Here is a 27,201-nt window from a genome sequence, read left to right as displayed (position 1 = left end):
AGAGTATAAAGATGTATATGCTTTGTATTAAAGACTCAAACGGGGTGGATCCAAAGATTCAATAGACAATTCCTATGTGAGATGATGCTAAACCGTCGAAACAAAGACAATATACCTATAATGAGACCTTTTTCAAGAAGATAAAGAATAGACAAATCAAAGATGCAGAGTTCATTCATGAGATTGGGCATAATGATTGGGTTTCACCTATTGTGGCAATGCTCAAGAAAAATGGCAAACTTCGAATTTGTATAGATCTCAAGAAGGTGAACACAACAGCTATAAGTGATAATTATCCTCTTCCAATCATAGAGCATGTCTTAGAAATGGTAGCAAGAAAAGAGCCCTACATTTTTTGGATGGATTTTAGGTATAGAACTAATTGGCTCTACACCAATACAAAATAGCTGTTGCAACTGATTGGAGCATGTTTGCATATAGAGTCATGCCATTTGGATTGACCAATGCTCCACCTACTTTCCAACGACTGATAATTCATGCCTGCAAAGAGCATCTAAGAATTTTCTTGAAAGTATATATGGATGACCTCTATGTACATTCTTCTTTGCGAAGAGACCATTTTGATGATTTAAGAAAGGTCTTTGAAAAATGCCACTTATATAGAAAATGTTTAAATCTTGATAAATATGTATTTATGGTTAGGCATGGAAAGATTTTGGGACATATATTATCCAAAAATAGGATATCAATAGATCTTGAAAAGATCAAAACTATCATGAAATGAAAATATTAAACAAACCAAGGCCTTGGAGGAAAAAATTGTTGCTCTCAAGAAAATTTTGAACGTTGACAAAGTTGGTCAAGACTCTGAAGTTTAGTCATCCATTTTATTTGCTCAAGAGGGTAGTCCTCTCTATACAAGGTTCTTCATACTTTGGGTATAGCACAATGTACCGAATCGGGCTAAGAGACAATAGACTTAATCATGGATGAAGGATTTTAAACTTCCAATTTAAAGGTGTGTGCGCTCCTTGCCGCACTGTCGAAGCAAGGGACTTGCCAATACACCGTATGCGAGCCACAAACGGCTCCAAGCACACAACAAGCCTAAACTAGCAAGCTCAAGAAAACAAAGGGTGTGTCACTCACCGCTCTACGCTCGCCTTCGTGGTGGATTCCTTGCCGCGATGAAGAAGAAGCTGCAGTCGTGCCGCGCTCAACCGCTTCGCCGCCGTCGTGCCTTCGTAATGCTCGATCGCACACACACTCTCCCTCTCTCTCTCTCTCTCTCTCTCACACACACACACACACACACAAGGAGGTGAAGAAGAAGAAGATGGAGATGGAGCAAGAGCACTCTTCAATTGCACAAATGAGAGAATGAGTAAAAATTAGGTTTAGTTGGCTTTTATAGGAGCTCACCCCATTCACACTTGGGCGCCCATGCTTAACCAACTAATCCCTTGAATGTCCAAGTTAAAGTGCGCCTCTCATCGACGATCACTCTACCTTTCCCTATTGGTCCGACAAGCCCGGTACCTGACTCTAAATAATACAACGTTTATAGATCACAGGGTGTCCGTGTGCCGTGAGGGTTAACATGCCCCCCTTCCTGATGTAGATTCCGTCCTCGGAAGCTATTGAGTTGAAGCTGGTTCGTCGAGGTGGAAGAGCATTTGAGATGAATGTCCTTAGCCTTCTTCAGTCACTGCAAAATCAAACAACATTGGCACAGTAATTGCATTCTCTTAAAAAGCATATGCAGATTTAGGTAGACACATTGATTGGTCAAAGAATTTCAAACAATTTGTCAGCAATGAACATTAAATTTCAATGTAATCAAATGCATAAACAGATGTAAAGGTAAAAAATTAAACAAGTCCGGGGTCGCTAATTTGACGGTCGAAAAGCACTAGAGATCGAATATTAATACCATGGGTAAGCTTCTTAATTTTCAGTGGTCAATTAAGTTGTTTAATCGCGAGAGCCAAGTATTCATGTTCAAGGGCTGACTAGAGGCTATATCTAGAAAACCTTGTAGTTAAGCTACCATAAAAGGAATTTCTCATGAAATCATCGCCTGACTGATTACTTTTTCTTTGACCCCCCAAGGTCTTTTCACACTGATTCAATTTTGATGTGTGTGCTTATTTTGTATGCCTTGGGTTTTTTGCTTTTCAAGGAAAAGCGCCCACACTGGGAACCTCTAGGGCTCTAGTACCATAGGCAATACATGTGAGTGAAGTACCAAATCAAGCTGAGATTTCTCTTCCAGCTTAAAATTTTACATTGTGGCACTTTGATTTTTTGTTTGTTCATTTTCATCATTTTAATTTTGTAACTTTGGGGGGTCATATAACACTGTTACCCTCCCCAGGCTCATCACATTAGTAAACTCCCTTTATAATACTTAAGCTAAAGGTCAATAGGGTTAAGCCCACTAGAAAGCCCTAGTACATTTCATACAATGCTGCCTAAATCGGATTAAGAACCTAAGTAACCATTGTTTATTAGGAAGGCATTCCCCATGGTATTAAGAGAAGATTTCTAATACCTAGCTTGGTCAAACTAGCTTAGTCGGACTTGTTTAATTTTTACACCTAGACAAGTGATTATGACAAAACATTACATTGAATTAAATGTTTGATACTAAGCCAATGCGCTGAATAGTATGCTACCAATCACAATCAAAGCAGACAAACATGGATGCAAAAAAGATAAGGGCAATGCTAATGGACAAGAAACACCTGTTTGTGTTGATGGTCGCGCTTGATATGAAGTGTGAACAAGAGAAAGGTTCCATGAAGGTCCAAATCCTATCAATAGCAACACGCTCCTGTACACACTAGGAAACAAAAGGAATACCTCCAGGAGGCACATCAGTGGGAAAAATTAAAACTCCTAAAAAACAAACTCAAAACACAATCTAGACCCCTAACCTACCTATCTGTCACCCCTTTTAGAATCAAGGAAAGAGGATATTATATAAACCGGGTGGCCACCCTAAGGCTAGGCCTCTATCCTCATCATCTAGATAAATAAAATCGTTGTCCGTGAGGCCATAGTCTTCCTCGGTCTCTATTAGTTCCTCTTCATCATCCTCTTGTGCAAGCATGCTAATAAAGAACCTCGTGATGCGTGGATACTCATCTTGTGCAAAAGAATAAGCATGTGCCATTGGAGACACATTCGCTACTGGGTAGGGATCACTAGTTAGCCATAGACGTATCAGCCATTCTAACTCCTCAAAATTTCTCTCACATGCAAGGCTCTCTATCAAATCCCATTCGCAAGAAAGTATAGGGTAGCATACGTAGAACACTTTTTGAAAAGACAAGGGGTACCTTTCATCAAAAATAGAAGTGCATGCCTCTGGTGAAGTAGCCATTTCTGACAAGACAGATAGATTTGGTTAGGCCTTTAAAACATAAGAGTTGTTTTTGTGTGTTGCTTGACTTGACACGGTAAATTTGGACTTATATGTAAGATCTGATAGGGTGCTCTCTCATTGCTAGGCGCTCTTGCTCTTTACTATTTTTGTTTTTTTGCGAGTATAAGGCTATATATATACATTCCCTAAGATCGGAGATTGAGAGGTCAGGGAAAAAGGTTGAGAGGGAAACAAATGAATGATGACTGTCAGCAAACACTCCCCCCTTCCTTGGGTAGATCATACCGTTTGAAATGAGCTTGTCACCCTTTGAAACCAATTGTTCCAGTTGGTAATAGGTGAGGGGTTTTGCCAGTAGTTTGCTATTACCCTAGGTGCCTCGTCAAGCTGCAAGGGTGGTAAGGTACTCTCCCAGGATTTTATTTGCAACGTTGTTGTAGGTGGTGAACTTACCCCGGAAGGTGCAAACTCTTTCGTGCTTGGATGGATATGTACAGTGGTAGGTGGAGGTTGTGTCGAAGCTTCTATTTGCGTATAGGAACTACATGAAGAGCAAGAAGCTTCATTTGATTTCCCTATTCCTGAGCTAGGTGGGACAAATCGTTCTTTCTTTGGTACCCAAACTAGCTCTAGAACGGGTGTGTAACGTTCCATGATTTTTTCCTTTCCGCAATTTTCAATTTGTTTTGGAGCCACAGGATTGGGTTTACATGGGCCAGGTGACAGGTAAGAGTACACTTTACGTTTGGGCACCCAGATTTGATCATTTCCTTCATAGTATCCTTGGGCTTCCAATAGTCGTTTAGGAATCCAACGCAGTGTTTCTTTACATTTCTTGGAGTGAGTGGTACGGTTCTTACTAGGTTTCCGTTTTTTTGCATCAACCATGCTCACTACAAAGGTTTTAGGGACCCACTTGTATGTTTTCTCTGTTATATTAGGATGGTTCTTGTGTGTCTCAAGCTTTCTTTCAACTACATCAGTTGAAGCTCTAGAGAGTTGGGCTATGGGGATGTATGGTTCAACCTCCTGGACATGCAATGTCTTGGGTTTTATTTCCTTGGGCAATATCTGAGGGACTATGGCTTGAGTGGTAGGGAGTTGTTGTCGCTCCTTAGCCTCAGCTTGAGCTTGTATCTTGTTTAACTCGGTTTGTGCTTTGGCCGCCTTCTTTTGATGAATGGCCCGTAGTTCTTCTTGGCTTAAAGGATCATAATATCTTTTGAATTTACTCCCATTGAGGAATCCAATGGTTTCAACTCCATCAAGAGTTTCCACACGAAGGGTACCTTGTGGGGTAATTTCACATACTCTATATGGTCCTTTACCAGCATATTTCAACTTTTTCTTCTCTTTACGTACTCCATACATAAGGACTTTATCACCAACTTTGATATCCTTGTCCTTCACATGGCGATCAAACCACTTCTTTCTCCTATCCTTTTCCACAAGAGCATTTTGCACAGCCAACTGTCTCTCTTCGTCTAGTTTTTCTAGATAAACAAACGCTCGGTTAAGGGGTTACCATTCCATCCTTCTTGCGAAGCTACCCTAAGACTAGGAATGACAAACTCCCAAGGCATAACCGCTTCTTGGCCATATACCATTTTGAATGGCGTACAATTAATAGCCACTTTATAAGCAGTACGATAAGCCCATAGAGCAGATGTCAACTTCAAATCCCAATCAGTGCGATGAGCTTCTACCGTCTTGGTTAAAATAGAGATTAGAGTCTTGTTGGTGCTCTCGGCTTGTCCATTAGCTTGCGGGTAATAAGGTGTAGACTTATGGTGGGATATCATAAAGGTCGTGGTAAGCTCTCTTATTACCTCATTTATAAAATGGGTACCATTATCACTAACAATTTCAAAAGGGCAACCAAATCTTGTGATAATGTTCTCAAAAAGAAACTTAGCTGTTGTCCTCGCGTCAGCTTTTTGTGAAGCCTTAGCTTCAGCCCACTTTGTTACATAGTCCGTAGCAACTAGAATATATCGAGATTGAGTGTTGCGAGCTGCGGGACTAATTGGACCTACAAAGTCTAAGCCCCATTTTTCAAATGGTTGGGTTACATTAATAGGATGTAAGGGCATTCTGTCCTTGCGCTGTGTGGTCTTGTAACGTTGGCACTCATCACACCCTTTTGTAAAAAGTGATGCATCCTTAAATAAAGTTGGCCACCAATAGCTTGATTGCAGCACCTTTCTAGCAGTCAGGTCCCCTGAAAAATGTCCTCCTGCTATGCCCATATGTGCTTCTTGCAAGATATACAAATATTCATCCTCGCGGGCACAACGCCTAAGAATATCGTCCTTGCCTAATCTATACAGGGTTCCGGCAATCAAACAATAGGGTTCACATTCTTTTACTAGCCTTCGAGCGATATCCTTACGAAGTTCCTTGGGTGGAAAACCATTAACTAAAAAGTTAACAATGTTCTCACTCCATTCAGGCATAGTCTCAACTATGAATAGGGAAGTATCGGGTAATTCATCATCAACTCCTGTAGGGGCTTCACCATTGGGTATGCGAGACAAATGATCAGCCATGACGTGCCTTTTACCGGGTCTCACTACAATCGTGAAATCAAACTCAAGAAGAATTAACAACCATCGTGTGATTCTTCCTGTGGAGCATGGCTTGTTTACCAGATACAGCAACGCTTGATGATCCACATAAAATACAAACTTGTTTGCCAGAAGGTAGTAGCGAAATTTCTTTACTGCATAAACCATTGCCAAACCTTCTCGCTCTGTAGTGGTGTAGTTCCTTTCAGCATCGTTCAATTGACGGCTTGCAAAGCTAATGGGATAGTCCAATTTATGTTCTCCTGGTTGAGTGAGAACACACCCAATAGCAAAGTTTGATGCATCAATATGCACATGGAAAATGACATCCCAGTTAGGTGTCCTTAAAATTGAAGCACTTGCTAGTGTTTTCTTCAATTGTTCATAGGCCTGGTCACACTCTTCAGTCCATTTAAATTCAATGAGAAGCTTGTACAAAGGACGTGCTATCTCAGCGAAAAATAAAATAAACCGTCGATAATAACCCACGTGTCCCATGAACCTTTGAACTCCCTTGTAATTGGTTGGTGGTGGTAACTCTAGAATCACTTTAATTTTGCTCTCATCGGTTGAGATACCATTCTTGGATACTATATGCCCTAAAATAACTCCATGCTTGACCCAAAATTGGCATTTGAACGGGTTCAATGAGATACGATATAACCTACATTTTTCAAACACCTTCCGCAAACATGATAGATGTTCTTTCCAAGAAGAGTAAACACAAAGGTCGTCTAAGAAAGCTTCACAAAACTCTCTCAAATATTCTTTAAAAGCAGTGTTTATTAATCGTTGGAATGTAGCAGGGGCATTTGTTAAGCCAAAAGCCATCACACGAAATGCAAACACGCCAAATTCTGTGATGAAGGCAGTTTTAGCTTGGTCCTCTAGCGCTATCGTGATTTGGTTGTAGCCTGAGTACCCATCTAGAAAGCTATAAGCTTCCTTGCCTGCAACTCTTTCGAGTACATGTTCGGAATATGGTAGGGGGTAATGGTCTCTTCTAGTAGCTGCATTAACTTTTTTGAGGTCCACGCACACCCTGAGTTTCCCATTCTTTTTTGGCACGATAACTATTGGCGACACCCATTCAGAGTGTTCAATAGGATATATGAACCCACATTTGATAAGCTTTTCTAGTTCTTCTTGAATGATCTTTGCGTACTTAGGATTCATCGGGTAGGGTCTTTGTTGTACGGGCTTCGCAGTGCTAATCATAGGGATTGTATGTTGGACCACAGAAGGCGGAACACCTTTCATATCATGGTATGTCCAAGCGAATACGTCCTTGAATTCCTTGAGAAGCTCTTTGAGGACCGCCTCTTCAACTTCTGTGAGGTCTTGGGCAATAAAAACAGGTTTTGATTCTTCACCGGGGTCAGCTAATTCTATTTCTTTAACTATTGCCGGACCATCATAGATTCCATTATTCCCATCGATAGGTATTCTTTGGGCTTTTGTGTACACAACCTTTGCTTCCCCTGTGGTGTAAGATTTGAAATGTTCTGGTGCAGGATGCAAGTCTGTGGATTCTGGTTGTGCGTTGGTTTGTGCTTCCATTTCTGCTTTCTTGTGTTGTCAAGCTAACTCTTGGTTTTGACGCCTCCTTGCAGTGCGGCTCAACTTTGGCTTGTCTATGATCTCTAATTGGGCTATGTCATGGGGTCGTGGTCTACACCACATAACATTTTGGAGATATTCACCCCAATTGTCTACCAATTTTCGATGAGCATCACATGCTCCTATATAACTGAGCCATTCTGCTGAGGATCTCTTCTTGTTTATCCTAGCACGTACATTGGCTCGATATCGACGCCTCTTAAGGTTTTTCTTTTTCTTATTTGAGACCTGCTTTTGATTTGCATTTAGATCTGGCTCACTAAAGGAGTCCTCGTTGGTGTCCTCTTCACTCTCGGAGGAGCTATCATCGGTTGATGTGCTCGATCCTTCCGAATGTTTTGACTGTGAACTTGCTCCACTCTCTAATTCATGAGATTCAGAATCCGTTTCACTCTGGGAGTCAGTGTCCAAGTCGTGTTGGTCAAAGTCTTCTATTGAGCTATCAGTGTCACTGTCAGATTGGTCCACAATTGCCTTTCCCTTAGAAGATGCATGTATGGCACTTATCATGTTCAGAGGTGCAATTTGTGGTACCTCTTCCCCCTCTGGTGTGACCCAAGTGGTTCCTCTATTTCCCCAGGTATCTATGGTTGCAGCTAGGTGTACCCAATCCACATTGTCCGACTCAGTCATCCCAGGTAGGATATCCATATAAGGAGAATCTTGGCCAATGTCTGTATCCTTCTTACAAGTGTAACAATATTGTAGTGGGGCCGAGTGAACTGTGGTGTCAGAGCGATGATCAATAATGGTTTTACTCCCTAAGGGGTGTACCTTACCAGTCACCAAATCCACTCTAAGGACAGAGTCTTGGAATTGCAAATAGACATGATTTTTAGACCAATCGTGAACCATTTGTGCTTCCCTCATGAATGGTCGTCCTAAAATCATTTCATATGACATAAGGTGTTTAGAGAAATCCATTACAATGAACGTATGTCGCACCTTGTATCCTAGAACTTTGATCTTAAGATCCTTGAGCATCCCCATAGGTTTGGCTATGGTACCATTTGCCATCTTTACCACAATGTTAGTAACACTGAGGCGGGGTTTTCCCATGGATTCCCAACAATCTTTTGTAACGATGCTAACTCCCGCACCACCATCAAGAATTCCCTTTATAGTTAATCCCTTGGTAGTGATGGGTAGGGTCGCATTAGACTCATCGCCTTCAAAATACTGCCCTAATTCGTTAATGGGTACCTCGATCACAGACTCGTGTCCATCTAAGTCAAGTGATTGCACATGATTTTCCTCATCAATCATAATCGAGTCAAGCCTATTTGGTTGCGCAAACTGCGGTAATCCCGTTCGTAGCTCTCCGTTAAGGAATGCTCGAAGTGCAAGGAATAACTCAGGATCTCCATACAGCTTTGCTATGATCGTGGTTCGGACCTCAGAAGACATGAAGTCCACTAGTTTGGCAACATTCATTGGCGTTTTGCAAGGTGTAGGTCCTTGACTAGGAACTGGTGAGGATGGAATCTCATATTCCTCAATGGGATCAGGTATTCCTTCGTTAAACATCCTTTCCAACAAGAAGGGTGTATGCTCACTTTCTGATGTCCTGTCCTCACTCCCTTCTTGGATGATACTAGATATGGCTAACGGTCTATGGTTCATGTGGGGTGGATGAACTTGCGTGGGAAACACAGTGTCATGAATTTTGATATGCATGGGTTCTGGTTCTAGTTTCCTTTGAGTCTCCTCCACTAAACCTCTTAGATGTTTCACCTGCTTAATCTCGTCTACAGGGTTTGGGTACGTCCCGATCTTCTTTTTACGATTCTTCCCTTTTTGCCCCTGCGATTTATCTTGGGGGTCTTGGATTGGATTTGGAAACACTTGTGGTGTTTTTAGAGGCTCTTTATGATTTTCTCTTATTCGGTTTTCATTTGGTTCCATGTTACGGTTTTCCTTGTCGGTCTTTCCCTTTGTGGTATTGGTTCTAGTCTCCATTGTCTCGACTGAATCTGAATCATCCTCGAGGTCATTCATATACACGGGGTCATCTCCTGTTCCTATGTTTGTTTTGGAACTTGGCTTTGAATTTTCCGTATTCTGCGACTTCTTCCTTCGTGTCTTCTTTTTCTTTGCTTGGATAACTGACGCGGTATCTCTCTCTTCGAGGATATGTCCTGGCCCTTGAAGCATGGACCGTGTAATCGCATAAGCGGGTGCGACGGGTGGTATTGGTGATGTCACACTAGCAATTTCGACCAAATTTAGGGGTGTGATTTTAGGCGCATTTGGGTTATAGGGGCATTGGGAAATCAAGTGATCTATGCCACAACGATTACATGTGAGTATTGGCATTGCAGACGTGCTCCCTTGATTCACTTGCATCTGTGCAGCATTCTTTTGCAGCCTAATAGGGCACTCCGCTACTCGATGTGGTCCCCCACACTCGTAGCATTGAAGAGGTGGCCTCCTAGCCTGGGTGTTGATATTTTGACCTCTGGATACGAGAGCAGCAGCTTGATAAACCGGCTTGACTTGTCCCCAACAATCTTCCATGTAGTATATAGGACACTCTTCCAATGTATCAAGTCCGTAAGCAATACTAGTGTCTATTTCCTCCTCACAACCATCTGCATAAGCATTAGATGGCTCGCAACCCACTTGGTTCATAGGGACGACTCTTGGATGTGGGGGCTGCGGTCCTAGCACAGGAGGTGGTAGCGGTGTAGCTTGTACAACATTTTGAGGTCTAGGGACCATGTGTTGCGGTAGTTGCTCAACAGGTGGAGTAGGCATCAATACAGGAGCTCGAGGCGCATCCGTCCAGGCTACAGGTGGTCTATTTGCCATCATACGTTTGATCATTAAACAATCCTTAGCTTGGTGACCATACCTACCACATGCGTTGCAAGTTCCATTAAATTTTACTCTAAACGTAGGGCACTCACTAGTGCTATGTGGACCTAAGCAAATGGAACACCATTGTTGCTCCCTTCTTGGATACATGTGACTATTTTGAGGGGGTCGATTATCCTTAAGAGACTCTTGGATTGCCTTGGTGAGGTCTGTCAAGAATGTCTCAAATACCTTTGGCTCATTGGCAATGGGCTTTGCAGTCATGGGTTCATACTCAATGGCTTGTGAGCTAGTGGATCTCGTGTCAGTAGACACCCTCATGCCTGCTATCATCAAGTTGTCCTCTAATTGGATTGCATTGGCAGTGACATCTTCCCAGGTTGTGATACCTCTAATCACTAGTCCATTATAGATTCCTTCATTCCTCAACCCTCGAATGAATCGATCAAGCAGTTGGTTATTGTTGAAGCGCTCATTTACAGGGCAGCGAGAGTTTAAGTGCTTTAGACGACTAATGAAGTCCCTTACTGACTCTCCTTCCTTACGTTCGGCCTTCTGTAGCTGAGATGCTACACCCCAAAGCACACCTTCTCGTATGTACTCCTTTAGAAACAACCTTCGAAGGGTAGGGTAGATTGTTTTCTCGTCCACCCTTAGGGTCCTATACCAATCTCCAGCCTTCTCACTTAATGTCAAGCTTAAGGCATTGCACTTATGTAGTTCATTGCGTTCCCCTAAGGAATCACATACTTGTTCAAACACTTCAATGTGTTTCCTAGCATCTTCGTCCCCATTGAATTTTTGCGTGAGTTTGGCAATTTGTACTGCCTTACTTCTAGGCTCTCTATCAGATGCATGACGCATATTTTCCGCGATAGATCGACCTATGGTTTGAGCAAACGCTGCCAAGTCACCTATGTGAGGAGGCAGGGCCGGTGGAGGTACTCTTGGAATCATATGTGGGAGAGGAACGGGTGCCGGTCTTGGCATATGTGTGGATGATGCAGGATATGGAACATAACCGGGCATAGGTCCACTCGGATAAGAGCTAGGGAGCGGCACTCGAGGAGCATAAGCAAGTGGTACTATTGGAGGTGTGGGGGCCATGTGTGCATAAGGGGCTAGAGGCACATATGGTCGAGGCCCCATATTAGGTACTACGACACTAGGTAGTGGCACTGCGCTAACCGTAGATGTCATCGGTACATTCTCTGTCAGGCTTATCCCTGGAGTGAGCACTGTGTTTTCCTTGATAGAGGGTTGAGCCAAGTTAGGGAAGCTAAAGTTTTCGCTCGGAGGCTCAGATTGCATAGAGACCCCAGGTGAAATGACGTAAGATGGGTCCATGGGGCTCATTAGAGGAGTCTCCATTTGAGATAGAGTAGGCTGTTGAGCCTTGCTCGTATCCAGAAATCTCATGGGGCCATTTGAGAGTATATTTACCCCTCGGTTTTGCCTTTCTGATTGAATCATGCCATGGATAACATTACAGATCATTTTCTGTTGATCTTCGATGCTCGTGGCACTAGAGGTGGATTGTACAATCTCTATCCATCCTACATGGTAGGCGTGGCCAGAGTGTAGATCCGTCAACACCTCAGTGTGGAGGTCGTATGTCCAATGATCATTAATGAACAATCCTTCTAGAGTCGACGTGTTAACGGTTTCTTGTGAGGTAGAAGCAATGTGGCTCCCCGTGGTTTTACTTGCCACCAATGGTACTCTAGAGGGAACTTCTGAAGGAGGCAGCTCAACAGGGCCTTCTTGGTAAGAAGTTGGTAGGATATCCACATGGACACTCTTTGGGGGTGTGGGGTCCACGTGCGATGTGAAAGGAGATTCCACTTCCCCACCCCCTTCGCGTGCTTCATCTGCATCAGGTTCCGAGCGAGTAGCTCTACCTAATGTTTCCTTGAAACGGCTAAACATACTAGTACTAGGCTGTGGAGCTTCGGGAGGTGCATGGCCTTCTCTCTCAGTGTTTTGGGTAGGGTATGCTTCCATGATTTCTGAGTCGGAGGAGGAATCACTAGCGGCTATTTTAGGGTCTTGGGTGGTGCTACCTTGTGTCCCCGCTGAGGGTCTAGAGCTTATCGTGGATGGGTAATGGGTGTCCGTATGAACAGAGGCACTCTCAATATGCTCGTGTTTTAGCACCCGCCCAGAGCGTAAGTGCATGTGCTTTTGATACCCTAAGGTGTCAAAAAGCTGCTCTAGGAGGCCTTGTGACTAGTTTTTAGCGTGTTTTTTGTTTGTTTTTTTGCTAGATTTTTTAGAGCGTGTCGTGGAATGGGCCGTGTGATAGCTCGAAACGAGCGTATCGGTCAGAGGGTCGTGCCGTGCTTTACAGCCCTCCGTTTGGTCACTCTATGCCCTCGGAATCCCTAAAACTGTCAATTTCCAGTAGGGAACTAGGCCCAAACTAGAAAGTCTAAGGGTGCAAGTGGGAAGAGAAAGGAGGAGAGTGGAGGACTTGTCCCACATGCTCTCATTCTCTCTTGAGGGAGTAAGGTATATATATAAAAGTGAGTTTAGTATATATCATAGGACTGAGGCCTGGGCCTGGGCTTGGGCTTGGGCTTGGGCTTGGGCAAATGATCCCGATCCCGATCTATCTTTTATACAAACCAACCCGTCCGTTTTAAGAGTCACGTTTTTTATTTTCGAAAAATTTCGCCGCCCACTCGCTCGCGTTTTTTTATTTTTTATTTTTTTTATTTTTTTTAAATTTTTTTTTTGTGAGAAAAAATTAAAAAAAAAAAAATTTTGTGCAGAAAATACAGAAATTGAAAACGCAGGTATGCAAAAAATGCAGAAATTGCAGAAAATTGCGGAAATTGTAGGAAAAAACGCAGAAATTGCAGAAAATTGACAGAAATGCAGAAAATTGCAGAAATTGAAAACGCCGAACTTGAAAATGCAGAAATTGCAGAAATTGAAAAAACGCAGACAATAGCAGAAATTGAAACTTGACAGCAATTGCAGAAAACGCAAAAAACAGAAATCTTCCACACACTCCTTCCCTGCTCATATGATAGAAATTGCACCACAAGGAAGCGTAAAGTGCTAACCGAGCTTAGTGTAGGACATATCCCCGGCAGCGGCGCCAAAAATGTGCGCTCCTTGCCGCACTGTCGAAGCAAGGGACTTGCCAATACACCGTATGCGAGCCACAAACGGCTCCAAGCACACAACAAGCCTAAACTAGCAAGCTCAAGAAAACAAAGGGTGTGTCACTCACCGCTCTACGCTCGCTTTCGTGGTGGATTCCTCGCCGCGATGAAGAAGAAGCTGCAGTCGTGCCGCGCTCAACCGCTTCGCCGCCGTCGTGCCTTCGTAATGCTCGATCGCACACACACTCTCCCTCTCTCTCTCTCTCTCTCACACACACACACACACAAGGAGGTGAAGAAGAAGAAGATGGAGATGGAGCAAGAGCACTCTTCAATTGCACAAATGAGAGAATGAGTAAAAATTAGGTTTAGTTGGCTTTTATAGGAGCTCACCCCATTCACACTTGGGCGCCCATGCTTAACCAACTAATCCCTTGAATGTCCAAGTTAAAGTGCGCCTCTCATCGACGATCACTCTACCTTTCCCTATTGGTCCGACAAGCCCGGTACCTGACTCTAAATAATACAACGTTTATAGATCACAGGGTGTCCGTGTGCCGTGAGGGTTAACAAGGTGAAGATCCAACAACCAAGCGGGGTGTCAACTTCATATTTGAATTTCTAGTTCATGTTATATGTGGATGTAATTATAGATTTTCAATTATACTATGACTGATGGACATTTGCGACTCTCATTTAGGGGAGTTTATGACATTAATTTTGCATGTTTGATTGGGAAAAAAAGACTTGCCAAAGGGTTTCACAAGGTATGATGGGCAAAGATTCCAACGGTATCTTCCACTCAAGTTTTGTGTTAAAAATAGGACACCTCATCTTCCTTTATTGAGTCTTTTACTCTATTTGCACAAGATGGTTTCACATGTCAAGACATTTTGCAAGATCATCCTGAACTAAGGTAGATTTAAATTACTAATATCACATCCTCACAATTGGATACATCTAGGAAGTGTCTTATGACACTAACTATAGGGATGTACTAACAACAATGTGCAAATTGCATGTTTCACCACGGATTGTTAAGAATCAATTTCACAATTGGACTGCAAATTAATAGCTTATACATTTTCAATGGTATAAGATACCAAGAATGTATCTACTAGTTGGGCTTCACAACGACTGTTTATGCAATTTGTGGTATGCAATGCCAATATTGCATGCACTGGTTGGATGTCACACCAATCGTTTTGTCATTTTGGTGATATTGGACGCCATGAACTGTGTGAGCTAGTTGGTTACAAACAAAGACTTCATTATAGTATTTCTTGCTTGTTGGATTTTGGTGGCATGAGAAACAAAATATAATCGTAGCATCAAAAGCGCTTAGCATGAACTTTCATTGTTCCTTAAACATCTGAATTGAATTCTTTAGGATCTCTTGATCTACAAGCAATCTCGGTATAACAATATTCTGCCTTAAAACTAAAAAGTTCACAATTCATTTCTAAGAGGACTGGTAAAAAGAATGATGCTTAAAAGCCATAATGACACTCCAAATACCCACATCAAGATAATTAATAAAGAGCACTCTTCCTTGCTTTGAATAGGAAGCTCTCGTGTCCAAGAATCAAACGTACGCAAGGTCTACGGCATGGCGAACTGAGAACGTCATGTTGTGGGTGATGGCTACAATGATGTATGTTGAGTTTTGTATGTTGCAAACATGACACAATGGTCCCTGATGATGGCACACTAGAGGCAGTTGCACCAAATCCCCAAAAAGCAAGATGAGCTTATGATTGAATGGATTGAGAAGTGTTCCGTTATTGATGTTAATATCAAACAAACGATCATGTTGAAGATTGTACTCATTAGCATCGATATCTCGTCTATGATAATGACATTGGCACCATGTACGACAACAAATATTTTGTATGTGGGATGAACGGCTTGCAGATGTGCAATATTGGAGCCCATAATTGAGATCATGGCCAAATTGGATGAACAAAATAGTGGGATTAAACAAAGCACACTTATAAGGCAAATCTTTTCAAAGCATTTGATTAACGGTCTCATATAGAAATTCAAAAAGTCTACACAAGTGGTAACGTGAACAAATGTGCAACAAGTTTCAGGTTAGTATCAATCAACACTCAATTGTCTATTTGAATCAATCATTATTTCCACCATTGGAAGCTGAGTCGAGGTCAAAAAGTATGTTTACTTGTATTCAAAAGTATACGTCTGATACATCATATCAATTGAGCATGTTGTAAGGATACAATGGTGAGCTCATGAGGGTTTGAAGCCATGGACTGGCAATTGTTACAAAAGTGCTGTGAGTTTAGAACATTAGGTAAGGTTCTAACGTGCTCGTATGATTGTGTGGGGGGGCTATGCGTACTCCAGGCCAAAATAGTCTACAACACCATTGAGTTGGTGATGAACCCGAGCATGATAACGAGGGAAGGTGTGAGAAACCAAGAAATCAAGAAGCCGCAACAAAACGTCCACCAGTTGAAAAATGGTGCTTATTTTACAACTCTGGCTTGAACACATTCCCTGTGTACCATTTGACTTGCCCATGTACAAAGAAGAAGATCAATATGGTGCAAGAGTGGCTACCTTGCCATTGCACCTTGAATTATGGCCATTTCATTCTCCAATAACCCCTGTTCAAACAGCCGAGTATGTCAGGAGGCTAATATAACAGATTAGCACTCTTGCACTAATATTGTCAGAAAAAAGCTACCTTGAAAGGATACCTGACATATCCAGCTAAAATATTGAGGATCATCTGCAGCAAGTTTCTTGATGACTTGACTAAGATAGGAGACAAGGTTTATCTGTGCAGTTGTCGCATGTCCAATAAATCTCATGAGAATCAGCACTACCCAAAATAAAAATTTGCCCAAGTACCTTTCTTTTCAAGTTGTGTAAAGCATTACCTGATTTATTGGGTCTGAGAAAGCACAAGGATCTTCCTTGTAATCGCCAGTTTCAAGCTTTGACACAAAACAATGAAGTCTTGTAAGCCAATCCAGTTATATCTAACCAGCATGTTTCTATACAACACTCATTAGTTACATGCCAACCTCATCCGTCAAAAGATGCTGCATGTCTTCAAGAGGCTTAAATACAGAACTTCCACTCAGTTTCCCAGAGATTTTCAAACCAAAAGTCTTCTCGCTGCCAACATCAGGTTCATCATCAGCATCATCGACATCATTCTCAACTCCATCCTCAACCTCCTCCCAATCATCATCCTGCATAGCAAACAATGTCCAAGAAAGCCAAAGATATTTCATTAGTCAGCTCCATTTTCAATATAGCTATTAGCTCTCATACAAATCAAAGACGCACCTCATTGCCCACTGCAGCCCTTTGCTCTTGCATCTCAGCCATGGCACTTACCATAAGTGATAACAGCTGGTATCATAACAATCCAAATAACTTTTAAGAAGGTTTTCCACCACATGTGTGTTTTTGCTGCTCAACCACTCACCTTCACAGGAAGCGGAACCAGAGTCCACTGTTCAGGAGCTTCTTTGGCTCGTGACCGTGTCATGATTCCACTTGTTGCAAGCTGAAAGCAGCTCATATAATCCCGATCAATCTCTCTCGTCACAAAATTTATAACTCTTGAACAAAACTGTTTGACATTCATTAGGCTCGGCATAAAATTCAACTAAGAAACACTTCAATTGTTGCCAGTTATTTTTGAGCAGCATATGCCTAAACACTCACTTTTGAAGAGGGAAGAAACAAGGGAAGCAAGGGAAAGCAAAGAAAAATGGAGCTTTGGGCCTGTTATGTTTTTTTATGTCTTGGCTCAATTTCACCTCACATGCTTAGAGAACCAGCTAGTCCATGAACTCCCTATGGTCAGAAGAAATCATTAGGTTGTAATTAACATTGATGTATTGACCACTTCCAATAATTTTTCTTAAATGAGGATATCAACACAAAATTTGCTGCTTGGACAGCAGATTTAAGCAGTCCAGAAACAGCTGGAGGAAGACAGCTGCTCATGAAAGATTTCCAAAATTACTTTTACAGCTTCTGGTCCAAGAAAAACTCCAGAAAAAACATGCAAAGAAATAATATATTGCTAAATAGCAAACACCTCTCTTACCTGGATAAGGCGGCCTTGCACATGCATCTTGGAAAGTTCTGAATGTCTTGAGCTAAGAATCAAGGCAAGTGCAGTAGTGGTCACTTTTATCTGATAGGCTCCTTGCATTTCTCCTGATAGCAGCTTACAACAATAAGAGCCAAGACCGCCCTGAAGTTGGTATTTTATGTCAACTTCAAAATACAAGAAATGCACCTTGATGTTTTGTCCACTCTGACATTACATATTCAAGAGAATTGGGAGAGTTCTTTGCAGGAATCGAGACCAGTAGGTTGAGAAGTTGCCCAACATCAGGAGCACTCATATGAACCTGTAGACTGAGCTGTCGTCAAGCTGCTTCTTGAAAAATCATTCTTAATGTCAACAAAACTCACCAGCCTGGCAATGACTAATATGAGAGAGTTCCTCAACCCCATAATTTCGGAAGTCTCCATGCGTTGCACTAGAGCCACCACAAGGTCCTTAAGATGAGGGGCCATATGGCCAGGTAACTTAAGTATAAGCTGAGAGATGAGACGTTCTACAAATAAGGATGATGAGCTATCAAGTTCTGGATTTAGCAGCCTGCATGCACGGAAAAGGCATTAATAGGCAAAGCTTGATCAAAATGTTTCCGAATCCAGCTCTGTTATCACCTAGCAGAAGCATCTAGCAGCATTCTCATGGTTCCAGCTGCATCTCCACTCCAACTCAACATAGTCTCCCCACCTTCTTGGACAAAAGTTGCCAGGCATTCTGTAGCATTCTAAGGAAGAAATCAAGGCTAGATCAGTAGGCCTTTTGATCTTGCATATCGAGACAAAAAATATACTTGATTGGAATATTCAATCTTACTTGGAGCTCACTATGGTCATCACTACGAAGGACAAGCCCAATCAAGGCTGCAAATGCAACATTATAAACAGCTTGCACAATCCCTGCACTTGATTTCTGCAAGCAAAGTAAAACTTCTCTCTCTCTCTCTCTCTCTCTCTCTCTCTCTCTCTCTCTCTCAAGCCTTTGCACACAAAGGCATGGAGGGTAGGTAAGAAAAGTGATGGCACGGGAGAGTCTTCAGAGGGGAGAGCTCTCATACTACGCTTCCCCTCGTTGGAAGAGAAGAAGGAATTCTTGAGGAAGAGGCCTACTCTCAAAAAGACAGGTATTTTCCTCGGTGATGACCTGACTCTCTCACAGCCCGCACATATGAGAGAGGTAATGCCAGAGATTACAGCGGCAAGGGAGAAGGGAAAGATAGCCTTCTACAGAGATGGACGGGTGGTGATTTTAGAGCGGCGTACTGCATGACGGTGCGAGACATATGGGACCACACTGAAGATGGCTACCTAGAATTGTAATGGGTCTATGAGATTGGACGTGGGTGCATTTGAGGAGAGTTTCAAAGACAAGGATATTGTGTTCTTCTCAGAGACTCATCAGGCCCCTAGACAGGTAATGCCACGTGTGGTGGGATACAGATGGGAAACAGCTCACAGGACAAATGCGAGATCTGAGCATGGGAGTAGAGGCTCAAGAGGAGTAGCAGTGCTATTCAGAGAGGAACTACAACCATTACTGCATATTGTACGAAGAGATGATCATGCTAAATATATGTGGGTGAGACTGAGAGCTGACACAGGTCGATTCCTATATATTGCCATATGTTACTTTCCTCCCAGTACATCAATGTATGCAGCATCCAGAGGGCAGTCGCCTTTCTCTATCCTAGATGATGACATTTGGGAGTTCTCTAGGGATGGTGATATCATTCTCCTAGGGGACTTTAATGCCCGAACGGGCAACTCGCAGACAGTCTTCTACGACACTTCAGATGAGATGCTTAGAGAGCTGGATGTGGGTGAGTTGGGACTTGACAAATGCTCAGATGACAGAGAGCAAACGGAGTATGGGAGATACCTCATGGAAATGACGACTACACATGGATTAGCCATACTTAATGGCTTACAGCGATTTCCTGGAGCAGCCGGTTTCACATGCTTTCCACATAGACATGGGGCCAGTACAGTGGATTATGTTATGATACAACCGAGCTTTGTACCCTGCATTCAGGACTTCACAGTGGGAGCCAGGCCAGTGGGCATAGCAGTAGATCATGCTCTCTTGACACTATCCGTTAAATTTCAGTATAGTACAACCCAGACATCAGGAGGCAGGTCACACACCCGCTATACATTTACACCAGAGACTGATTTCGTTTATTCAGAGGAGATCTGGGACCGTCTATTGGAAGGCACAGCTGGCACAAATGGTACATGCCTCTCAGTGGAAGAGTGCACCACTCTACTGTCTAAGACACTGCATGGGGCTGCATCAGTGGCATACCCACACACTCAGCCGGGCAAGAGACGACATTCTGGGAGCATGCCCCAGAATAGTTGGTATGATGAGGAGTGCAGAGAGATGAGAGCCCAGCTTCAGAGGGATCTTCTTTTAGAAGGCATCACTTACAGACAGTCTCGGATTGCTTTCCGACGCCTTGTGTGACGGAAGAAGCGAGCTTACCTAGCTCAGATGGAGCGAGACTTGTATCAGATGTTCTTGAGTAGGGACTCAGGAGAGGCATGGAGACTCTTCCATGAACACTCCCCTCCCCCAGTGATTACTTCACCTGAGGTGTGGGGCCAATATGCGACATCATTATATACGGTCCCTGGACAGGAACCCCTTCCAGACCCTACCAAGCCTTGCCCAGCTACGAGCACTTTCTTTACTCCTGAGATGGTACAAAGGGCCATTGACAGGATGAAGACCGGAAAGGCATATGATCATGACGGTCTAGTAGCGGAGCACTTTATACATGCCAGGGATATGCTGATGGAGGTTCTCGCAGTGTTGTTCAATCGTGCCATGTGTGAGGGGTTACCTGAGACTTGGAGGTTGTCTAATATTGTGCCCATCTTCAAGGCTGGTGACCCTACAGAGCCTGGGAACTACCGCACTATTATGGTTGGACACACATTGGCACGCTTGTATGCATCTATCCTGGAGTAACACTTGAGTAATTGGGCAGAGGGCGAGGGTGTACGAGCGAAAGGTCAAGCCGGCTTCAAGAGGGGTTTCTCCACTCTTGATCATATTCTGACACTCAGGGCCATCATTGAGGAGGGCAGAGCACATGGGAGACGGATCTACTGTAGCTTTGTGGATTTTCGTAAAGCATTTGACATGGTACCAAGAGCTCGATTGATGCGCAGATTACAGGAGATGGGGGTGCCCATAGAGGTGATTTGGGGGATTATGGCTTTGTACAGATCAGTGATGGGACATGTACGCACTCCGGAAGGGGTATCTGAACTAGTTCACTCTACTATTGGAGTGAAACAGGGCTGCCCATTGTCTCCTACTCTATTTGGTATGTATGTTGATGAGGTGTCTGATTACATCGACAGAGAGGGTGACAGGGGTGCACAACTGGCAGGGACGCGGATCCCATTGTTGCTATATGCTGATGATATTGTGCTGATATCCGACTCACCAGAAGGTATGCAAAGGATAGTGGATTGTGTGTAAACCTAGGTAAAACCAAGGTTATGGTGTTCAACACCACACCGCAATGGGTCAGGAGATTAGTACCTACTTTCAAATATGGTCAGGAGATTGTGGAGTATACAGATGCATACACTTACCTGAGGGTAGTCTTTACTGGGCCGAGATTTTCCTTGAGAAGAGCGGCAGAGACTAGACTAACCAGAGCTGGTGCGGCTCTGGGAGGAATGGAGAGGATGTGTTCGCAGGTTCAGTTCCAGGAACCTAGGACAAAGTTATGGCTCTTTGATACTCTGGTTGCCTCTACTATGTTATATGGGGTGCAGGTTTGGGGACCTTCTGTAGGCCAGGAGGGTTGGAGGCGTATGGAGAAGCCCCTGGTATCTATGATCTCTCGACTGATTAGAGCCAAGGCTTCCGTACCACATGATATCATTCGAGCGGAATTAGCTCCTCCCCCTATGGTGATTGAGGCACTTACTAGATCAGTTTCTTTTATACACAGTCTGTGGGATACTACCAGAGACAGATATGCCAGGGTGGCTCTAGAGTCCTCCAAACAATTAGCTCTTAATGGGGATACATCATGCTGGTATGCACAGATGGCATCATGGTTTCAGACACATGGTTTCACCATGGACAGGTTGCCTCCTTTTCAATACTCTCTACAGGCACCCTTGAGGTCTTTGACGCGGGTAGAGATTAATAGACTCATTCGTCAGGATCTGATTCAGTTGGACACGAGGACATGGATAGAGCCGATACAAGAGTTGGGCACAAATACGGCTTTCTATAGAGAGCTTTTCTCCACCTCACAGGGGATGGGTTTGTGATTCGACCTAGTTATATGGACACGCATCTTTCTCATGGTGTCCGATGTGCCATTGGCCAGATACGCACGTCCTCACATCAGCTCGAGATTGAGACTGGCTTCAGAGGGACACCAACAGATAGCAGGATATGCCGCTTATGCCTTCTAGAGCCAGAGACATAGGTACATTACATATGTCATTGCACAGTGTACTATGAGATACGAGGCCGTTTTCATTGTCTATTCAGAGAAGGTTTCGGGCCACTATCTAGGGTCATGAGTTATGAGGATCAGAGATGTCTTGGGCTTTATCTACTTGAGCTACACAGGCATAGAGAAACATTACTGAGGAGAGCTAAAGAGAGACAACCGCAGAGACAGATCAAAGATTTCTTTACACTAGATACTGAACACCCAGAAGAACAGACAGAGGAGCAACCAACAGTGGAGAGGTCTACCCGCACTACTTGCATTCTGATAGACCGTGCATTTGAGCTAGGGAGATCTAGACGACCCCCACGGAGAAGAGGAGCTACACAGCTTCGAAGGAGGCTACAGCAAAGGATTCGAGCCATACTTTTTCGTCGTCCAGAGTGCAGATGAAGATGGATCTCTATGCAGATAGATCTCTACTTCCCTCCCAAATTGTCTACACATTGTATAGCTCATTTCACACGTTTCACGCCTCTCGCCTTTCACACCTATCCGCTTGGTTTAGGATTCCGCAGTATTTATATCTTGTTATTCCTAATCTAGTTTAATTTTAATTTATTTTGTTAATCTGACTTGATATCAAATACACCACATTGTAACTTCCTGGTCTCATAGGTCACTTTGGCCTTTTGAAGACGTTAATATAACATTTCATTTCATTTCTCTCTCTCTCTCTCTCTCTCTCTCTCTCTCTCTCTCTCTCTCTCTCTCTCTCTCTCTCTCTCTCTCTCTCTCTCTCTCTCTCTCTCTCTCTCTCTCTCTCTCTCGTACCTACTGGAACTACATCAGCACAGGGATAATCTAATGAGAAGACAAAGAGCACTACAGCCTCAGAGGCAGATCACAGATTTCTTCGTATCGAGAGAAGCAGGAGTGGAAGGAGAAGCAAGAGGCCAACAGCCAGCACAAAGGAGTACCCACATTCATACCAAAGGCACCCTAATTGACAGAGCGACTGAGCTTAAGAAATCAAGACGACCACGACCAAGATGCAGAAGCACACTTCACCGGAGGAGACTACAACAAAGGATTAGAAGCATTCTAGCCAAACACCTAGAATGCTCCTAAGAAGTTTATTTAATACTTTGTATTTAGTTTTTCACATTTATTTTCACACTTTTCACACTTAGTACTTTAGTACTAAGGTACCCAGACATTGTTACAGATTCACCACTTTTGTATCAGTTTGGTCTCATAGGTCATTCTGGCCTTTTGAAGACGTTAATATAACATTTCATTTCATTTCATTTCTTTCCCCCATAGATTTGGACTCTCTCATTGTTTTGAAGGTTTCGTTACCTCTTTTTTGCTGTTTTTAGGGTTTTCTCATAGTTCTTTTGCGGTTTTTTAGGGTTTCGTCATTGTTTCTTGTTGTTTTCTAGGGTTTTGAAACTGTTTACCGTTTTTTTAGGTCTCGCCATTGTTTTTTGCTGTTTTATGGGGTTTAAAACATCTGTTTTGCTGTTTTTTAAAGTTTCGAAGCTGATTTTCTCTGTTTTTTAGGGTTTTTCAAATGTTTCTTTCTGTTTTTTCGAGTTCTTGTATTTTTTTGGTTGTTGTAGTCTCTCTCTCTCTCATGGTCTCTCTCCATTGGGCTACCCATTGACCCCCTTTCACATGACCTCTGCAATGGCTATAGCCAACCTCCCTCTCAACATGAAGTTCTCGATCACCAACAAGCGGATATCAACACTTGAAGTTGAAGTGAAGGAGAGGAAAAACGAGATGGAGGCAACTTTTCTTCAAAAGATGGAGGAATGGAAAGAGGAGAAGAAGAACCTATGCGAAAGGATTTCTCACGTCGAAGAGCAAACGGCTTCACAAGAAGCCACAATCCGAACTCTCCAAGTGGACGGCTCGAAGAAGGCAAAATTCAGCCATCCATGATGGAAGGATTGGATACCATGAGAGAAGAAATACAGGTTATCAAGGAAGATGAGGAGAAGAAGTCATGGGCCGCGGTCATCTCCGCAACACAAAAAAAGGTAGAGGCGGCCAAAAAATGGATTGAGGTCACCAAGAAAGGGAAAGGTAAGGAAGCTCCTTGTACACCCACTCTTATTAACATGACCCTCGAAGAGGAACAAAGGAGGAGGATGTGGGCTCTACATGTGAGGGTAACCGGCCTCAAGGACATAAGCAATGTGGAAAAAGAGGTCACAATCCTCACATCCATGATGGGGGTGGACAAGCCTTCACACACGAAGGCATGGAGAGTGGGCAAGAAGAGTGATGGCCCGAGAGAATCTTCAAAAGAGAGAGCTCTCAAACTGCGCTTTCCCTCCTTGGAAGAGAAGAAGAAATTCCTGAAAAAGAGGCCTACTCTCAAGAAGACAGATATTTTTCTCGGTGATGATCTCACTCTCTCACAGCTTGCGCATATGAGAGAGGTAATGCCAGAGATTACGAGGGCAAGGGAGAAGGGAAAGACGGCCTTTTACAGAGATGGTCAGGTGGTGATTGTAGAGCGGCACTCTACATGACGGTGTGAGACCTATGGGACCACACTGAAGATGGCTACTTGGAATTGTAATGGATCTATGAGGTTGGACTTTGATGCCTTTGAGGACAGTTTCAGAGACACGGACATTGTTTCCTTCTCAGAGACTCATCAGGCCCATGGACAACTTATGCCGCATGTGGTGGGATACAGATGGGAGACGGCCCAAAGGACAGTCGCCATATCTGAGCATGGGAGTAGAGGTTCACGAGGAGTAGCAGAGCTATTTAGGGAGGAGTTACACCCACTACTACATATTGTACGGAGAGATGATCATGCTAGATACATGTGGGTGAGGCTCAGAGCTGACACAGGCCAATTTCTATAGATTGCCATATGTTACTTCCCTCCCAATACGTCAGTATATAATGCATCCAGAGGACAGTCGCCTTTCTCTATACTAGATAATGATATATGGGAGTTTTCTAAGGATGGTGATATTATCCTCCTACGGGACTTTATTGCCCGAACGGGCAACTCTCAGACAGTCTTCTAAGACACTTCAGATGAGATGCTTAGAGAGCTGGATGGGGGTGACTTGGGCTTGACCGATGCTCACATGACAGAGAGCAGACAGAGTATGGGAGATACCTCACGGAGATGACGACCACACATGGGTTAGCCATACTTAATGGCTTGCAGTAATTTCATGGAGCAGCCGGTTTCACATGCTTTCCACACAGACACGGGGCCAATACAATGGACTATGTTAGGCACAACCGAGCTTTATTCCTTGTATTCAGGATTTCATAGTGGGAGCCAGACCAATGGGCGTAGCAATGGATCATGCTCTTTTGACATTGTCCATTTCATTTCAATATAGTACAGCACAGACATCAAAAGGCATGTCACATACCCATTTTACATTTACACCAGAGACTGACTCGGTTTATACAAAGGAGATTTATAGCCGTCTATACACAGCTAGTCCTTGCCTCTCAATGGAGGAGTGCACCACTTTACTAACTGAGACATTGCATGATGCAACATTAGAGGCATACCCACACTCTCAGCCGGGTCGGAGGCGACATTCTGGGGAGCATGCCCCAGAATAGTTGGTATGATGAGAAGTGGAAAGAGATGAGATCCCAACTCCGGAGAGATCTACTTTTAGGAGTCATCACTTACAGACAGTCTCGGATTGCTTCCCAGCACCTTGTGCAACGAAAGAAACTAGCTTACTTGGCCCAGATGGAGCGAGACTTATATCAATTGTTCTTGAGTAGAGACTCAAGAGAGGCATGGAGATTCTTTCATGAGCACTCTCCTCCCCCCATTGATTACTTCTCCTGATGTGTGGGGCCAGTATGCGACATCATTATATACAGTTCCTGGACAGGAACCCCTTCCAGATCCTACAGAGCCATGCCCACCTACCGGCACCTTCTTTACCGTTGAGATGGTAAAGAGAGCCATTGACAGGATGAGGACCAGCAGGGCACATGATCATGATGGTCTAGTAGCAGAGCACTTTATACATGCTAGAGATATACTGGTAGAGGATCTTGCAGTGTTGTTCAATCGTCCCATGTGTGAGGGGTTACCTGAGACTTGGAGATTGTCTACTATTCTGCATATCTTCAAGGTAGGTGATCCTACAGAGCCTAGGAATTACCGCACTATTATGGTTGGACACACATTGGCATGGTTGTATGCATTCATTCTTGAGCAACAGTTGAGTAATTGGACAGAGGGTGAGGGTGTACGAGCAAAGGGCCAGGCCGGTTTTAGGAGGGGTTTCTCCACTCTTGATCATATTCTGACACTCAGAGCCATCATTGAGGAGGGCACGTCACATGGGAGACGGGTTTATTGTAGCTTTGTGATTTCCGCAAAGCATTTGACATGGTACCAAGCCCTCGATTGATGCGTAGACTGCAGGAGATGGGGGTGCCCATAGTGTTGATTTGGGGGATTATGGCTCTATACAGATCAGTGATGGGACATGTACGCACCCAGGAGGGGATATCTGATTTAGTTCACTCCACCATTGGGGTGAAACATGGTTGCCCATTGTCTCCTACTCTATTTGGTATGTATGTTGATGAGGTGTCTAATTACATTGACAGAGAGGGTGATAGAGATGCCCAACTCGCAGGGACGTGGATCCCGTTGTTGTTATATGCTGATGATATTGTGTTGATCTCGGACTCACCAGATGGTGTGCAGCGACAATTTGATGCATTACACAATTTTGCAGAGGATAGTGGATTGTCTGTAAACCTTGGTAAAACCAAGGTTATGGTGTTTAACACCACACCACAGAGGATCAGGAGATCAGCACCGACTTTCACATATCATCAAGAGATTGTAGAGTATACACATGCATACACTTACCTTAGGGTTGTCTTCACTAGGCAGTGGTTTTTCTTTGGGGAGAGCAGCAGAGACTAGACTAACTAGAGCTTATGCGGCCTTGGGAGGCTTGGAGAGGATGTGTTCGCAAGTTCAGTTCTAGGAACCTCAGACAAAGTTATGGCTCTTTGATACTTTAGTAGCCAGCTATTTTGTATGGGGTGCGGCTATGGGGACCTTCTGTAGGCCAGGATGGTTGGTTGGAGACGTATGGAGAGGCCCTTGGTATCTATGATCTCTCGCACCCCACGCTATAATTGGAGAACAGCTAGCT

The 27,201-nt window shown here is 43.6% G+C and overlaps 1 protein-coding gene across 4 annotated transcripts in view; it reads right to left on the bottom strand.

The window, feature by feature from the left end:
- Nucleotides 1–15,589: 15,589 nt before the first annotated feature.
- The window catches only part of LOC147462376 (ARM repeat superfamily protein), a 164,074-nt gene continuing 152,462 nt past the window's right edge, over nt 15,590–27,201 (bottom strand). For 3 of the 4 annotated variants that reach the window (XM_086483750.1, XM_086483733.1, XM_086483739.1), the window contains 11 exons: nt 18,397–18,492; nt 18,198–18,307; nt 17,937–18,126; nt 17,758–17,872; nt 17,563–17,675; nt 16,933–17,013; nt 16,791–16,856; nt 16,523–16,693; nt 16,376–16,432; nt 16,193–16,273; nt 15,590–16,099 (listed from right to left, as the gene is read on the bottom strand). In XM_086483750.1, the coding sequence (XP_086339876.1) occupies nt 16,049–16,099; nt 16,193–16,273; nt 16,376–16,432; nt 16,523–16,693; nt 16,791–16,856; nt 16,933–17,013; nt 17,563–17,675; nt 17,758–17,872; nt 17,937–18,126; nt 18,198–18,307; nt 18,397–18,492 (1,131 nt within the window). In that variant the 3' untranslated portion in view covers nt 15,590–16,048. Of the gene's footprint in view, nt 16,100–16,179; nt 16,274–16,375; nt 16,433–16,522; nt 16,694–16,790; nt 16,857–16,932; nt 17,014–17,562; nt 17,676–17,757; nt 17,873–17,936; nt 18,127–18,197; nt 18,308–18,396; nt 18,493–27,201 lie in introns of all 4 variants that reach the window. The other variant, XM_086483745.1, reaches the window with a different exon arrangement.

The sequence above is a fragment of the Adiantum capillus-veneris genome, chromosome 2 (assembly GCF_014529385.1).
Source record: "Adiantum capillus-veneris isolate H3 chromosome 2, ASM1452938v2, whole genome shotgun sequence".
NCBI lineage: Eukaryota > Viridiplantae > Streptophyta > Polypodiopsida > Polypodiales > Pteridaceae > Adiantum > Adiantum capillus-veneris.
The sequence above is the reverse complement of the archived record's forward strand: the minus strand, read 5'-3'. Positions and strand labels throughout refer to the sequence as shown.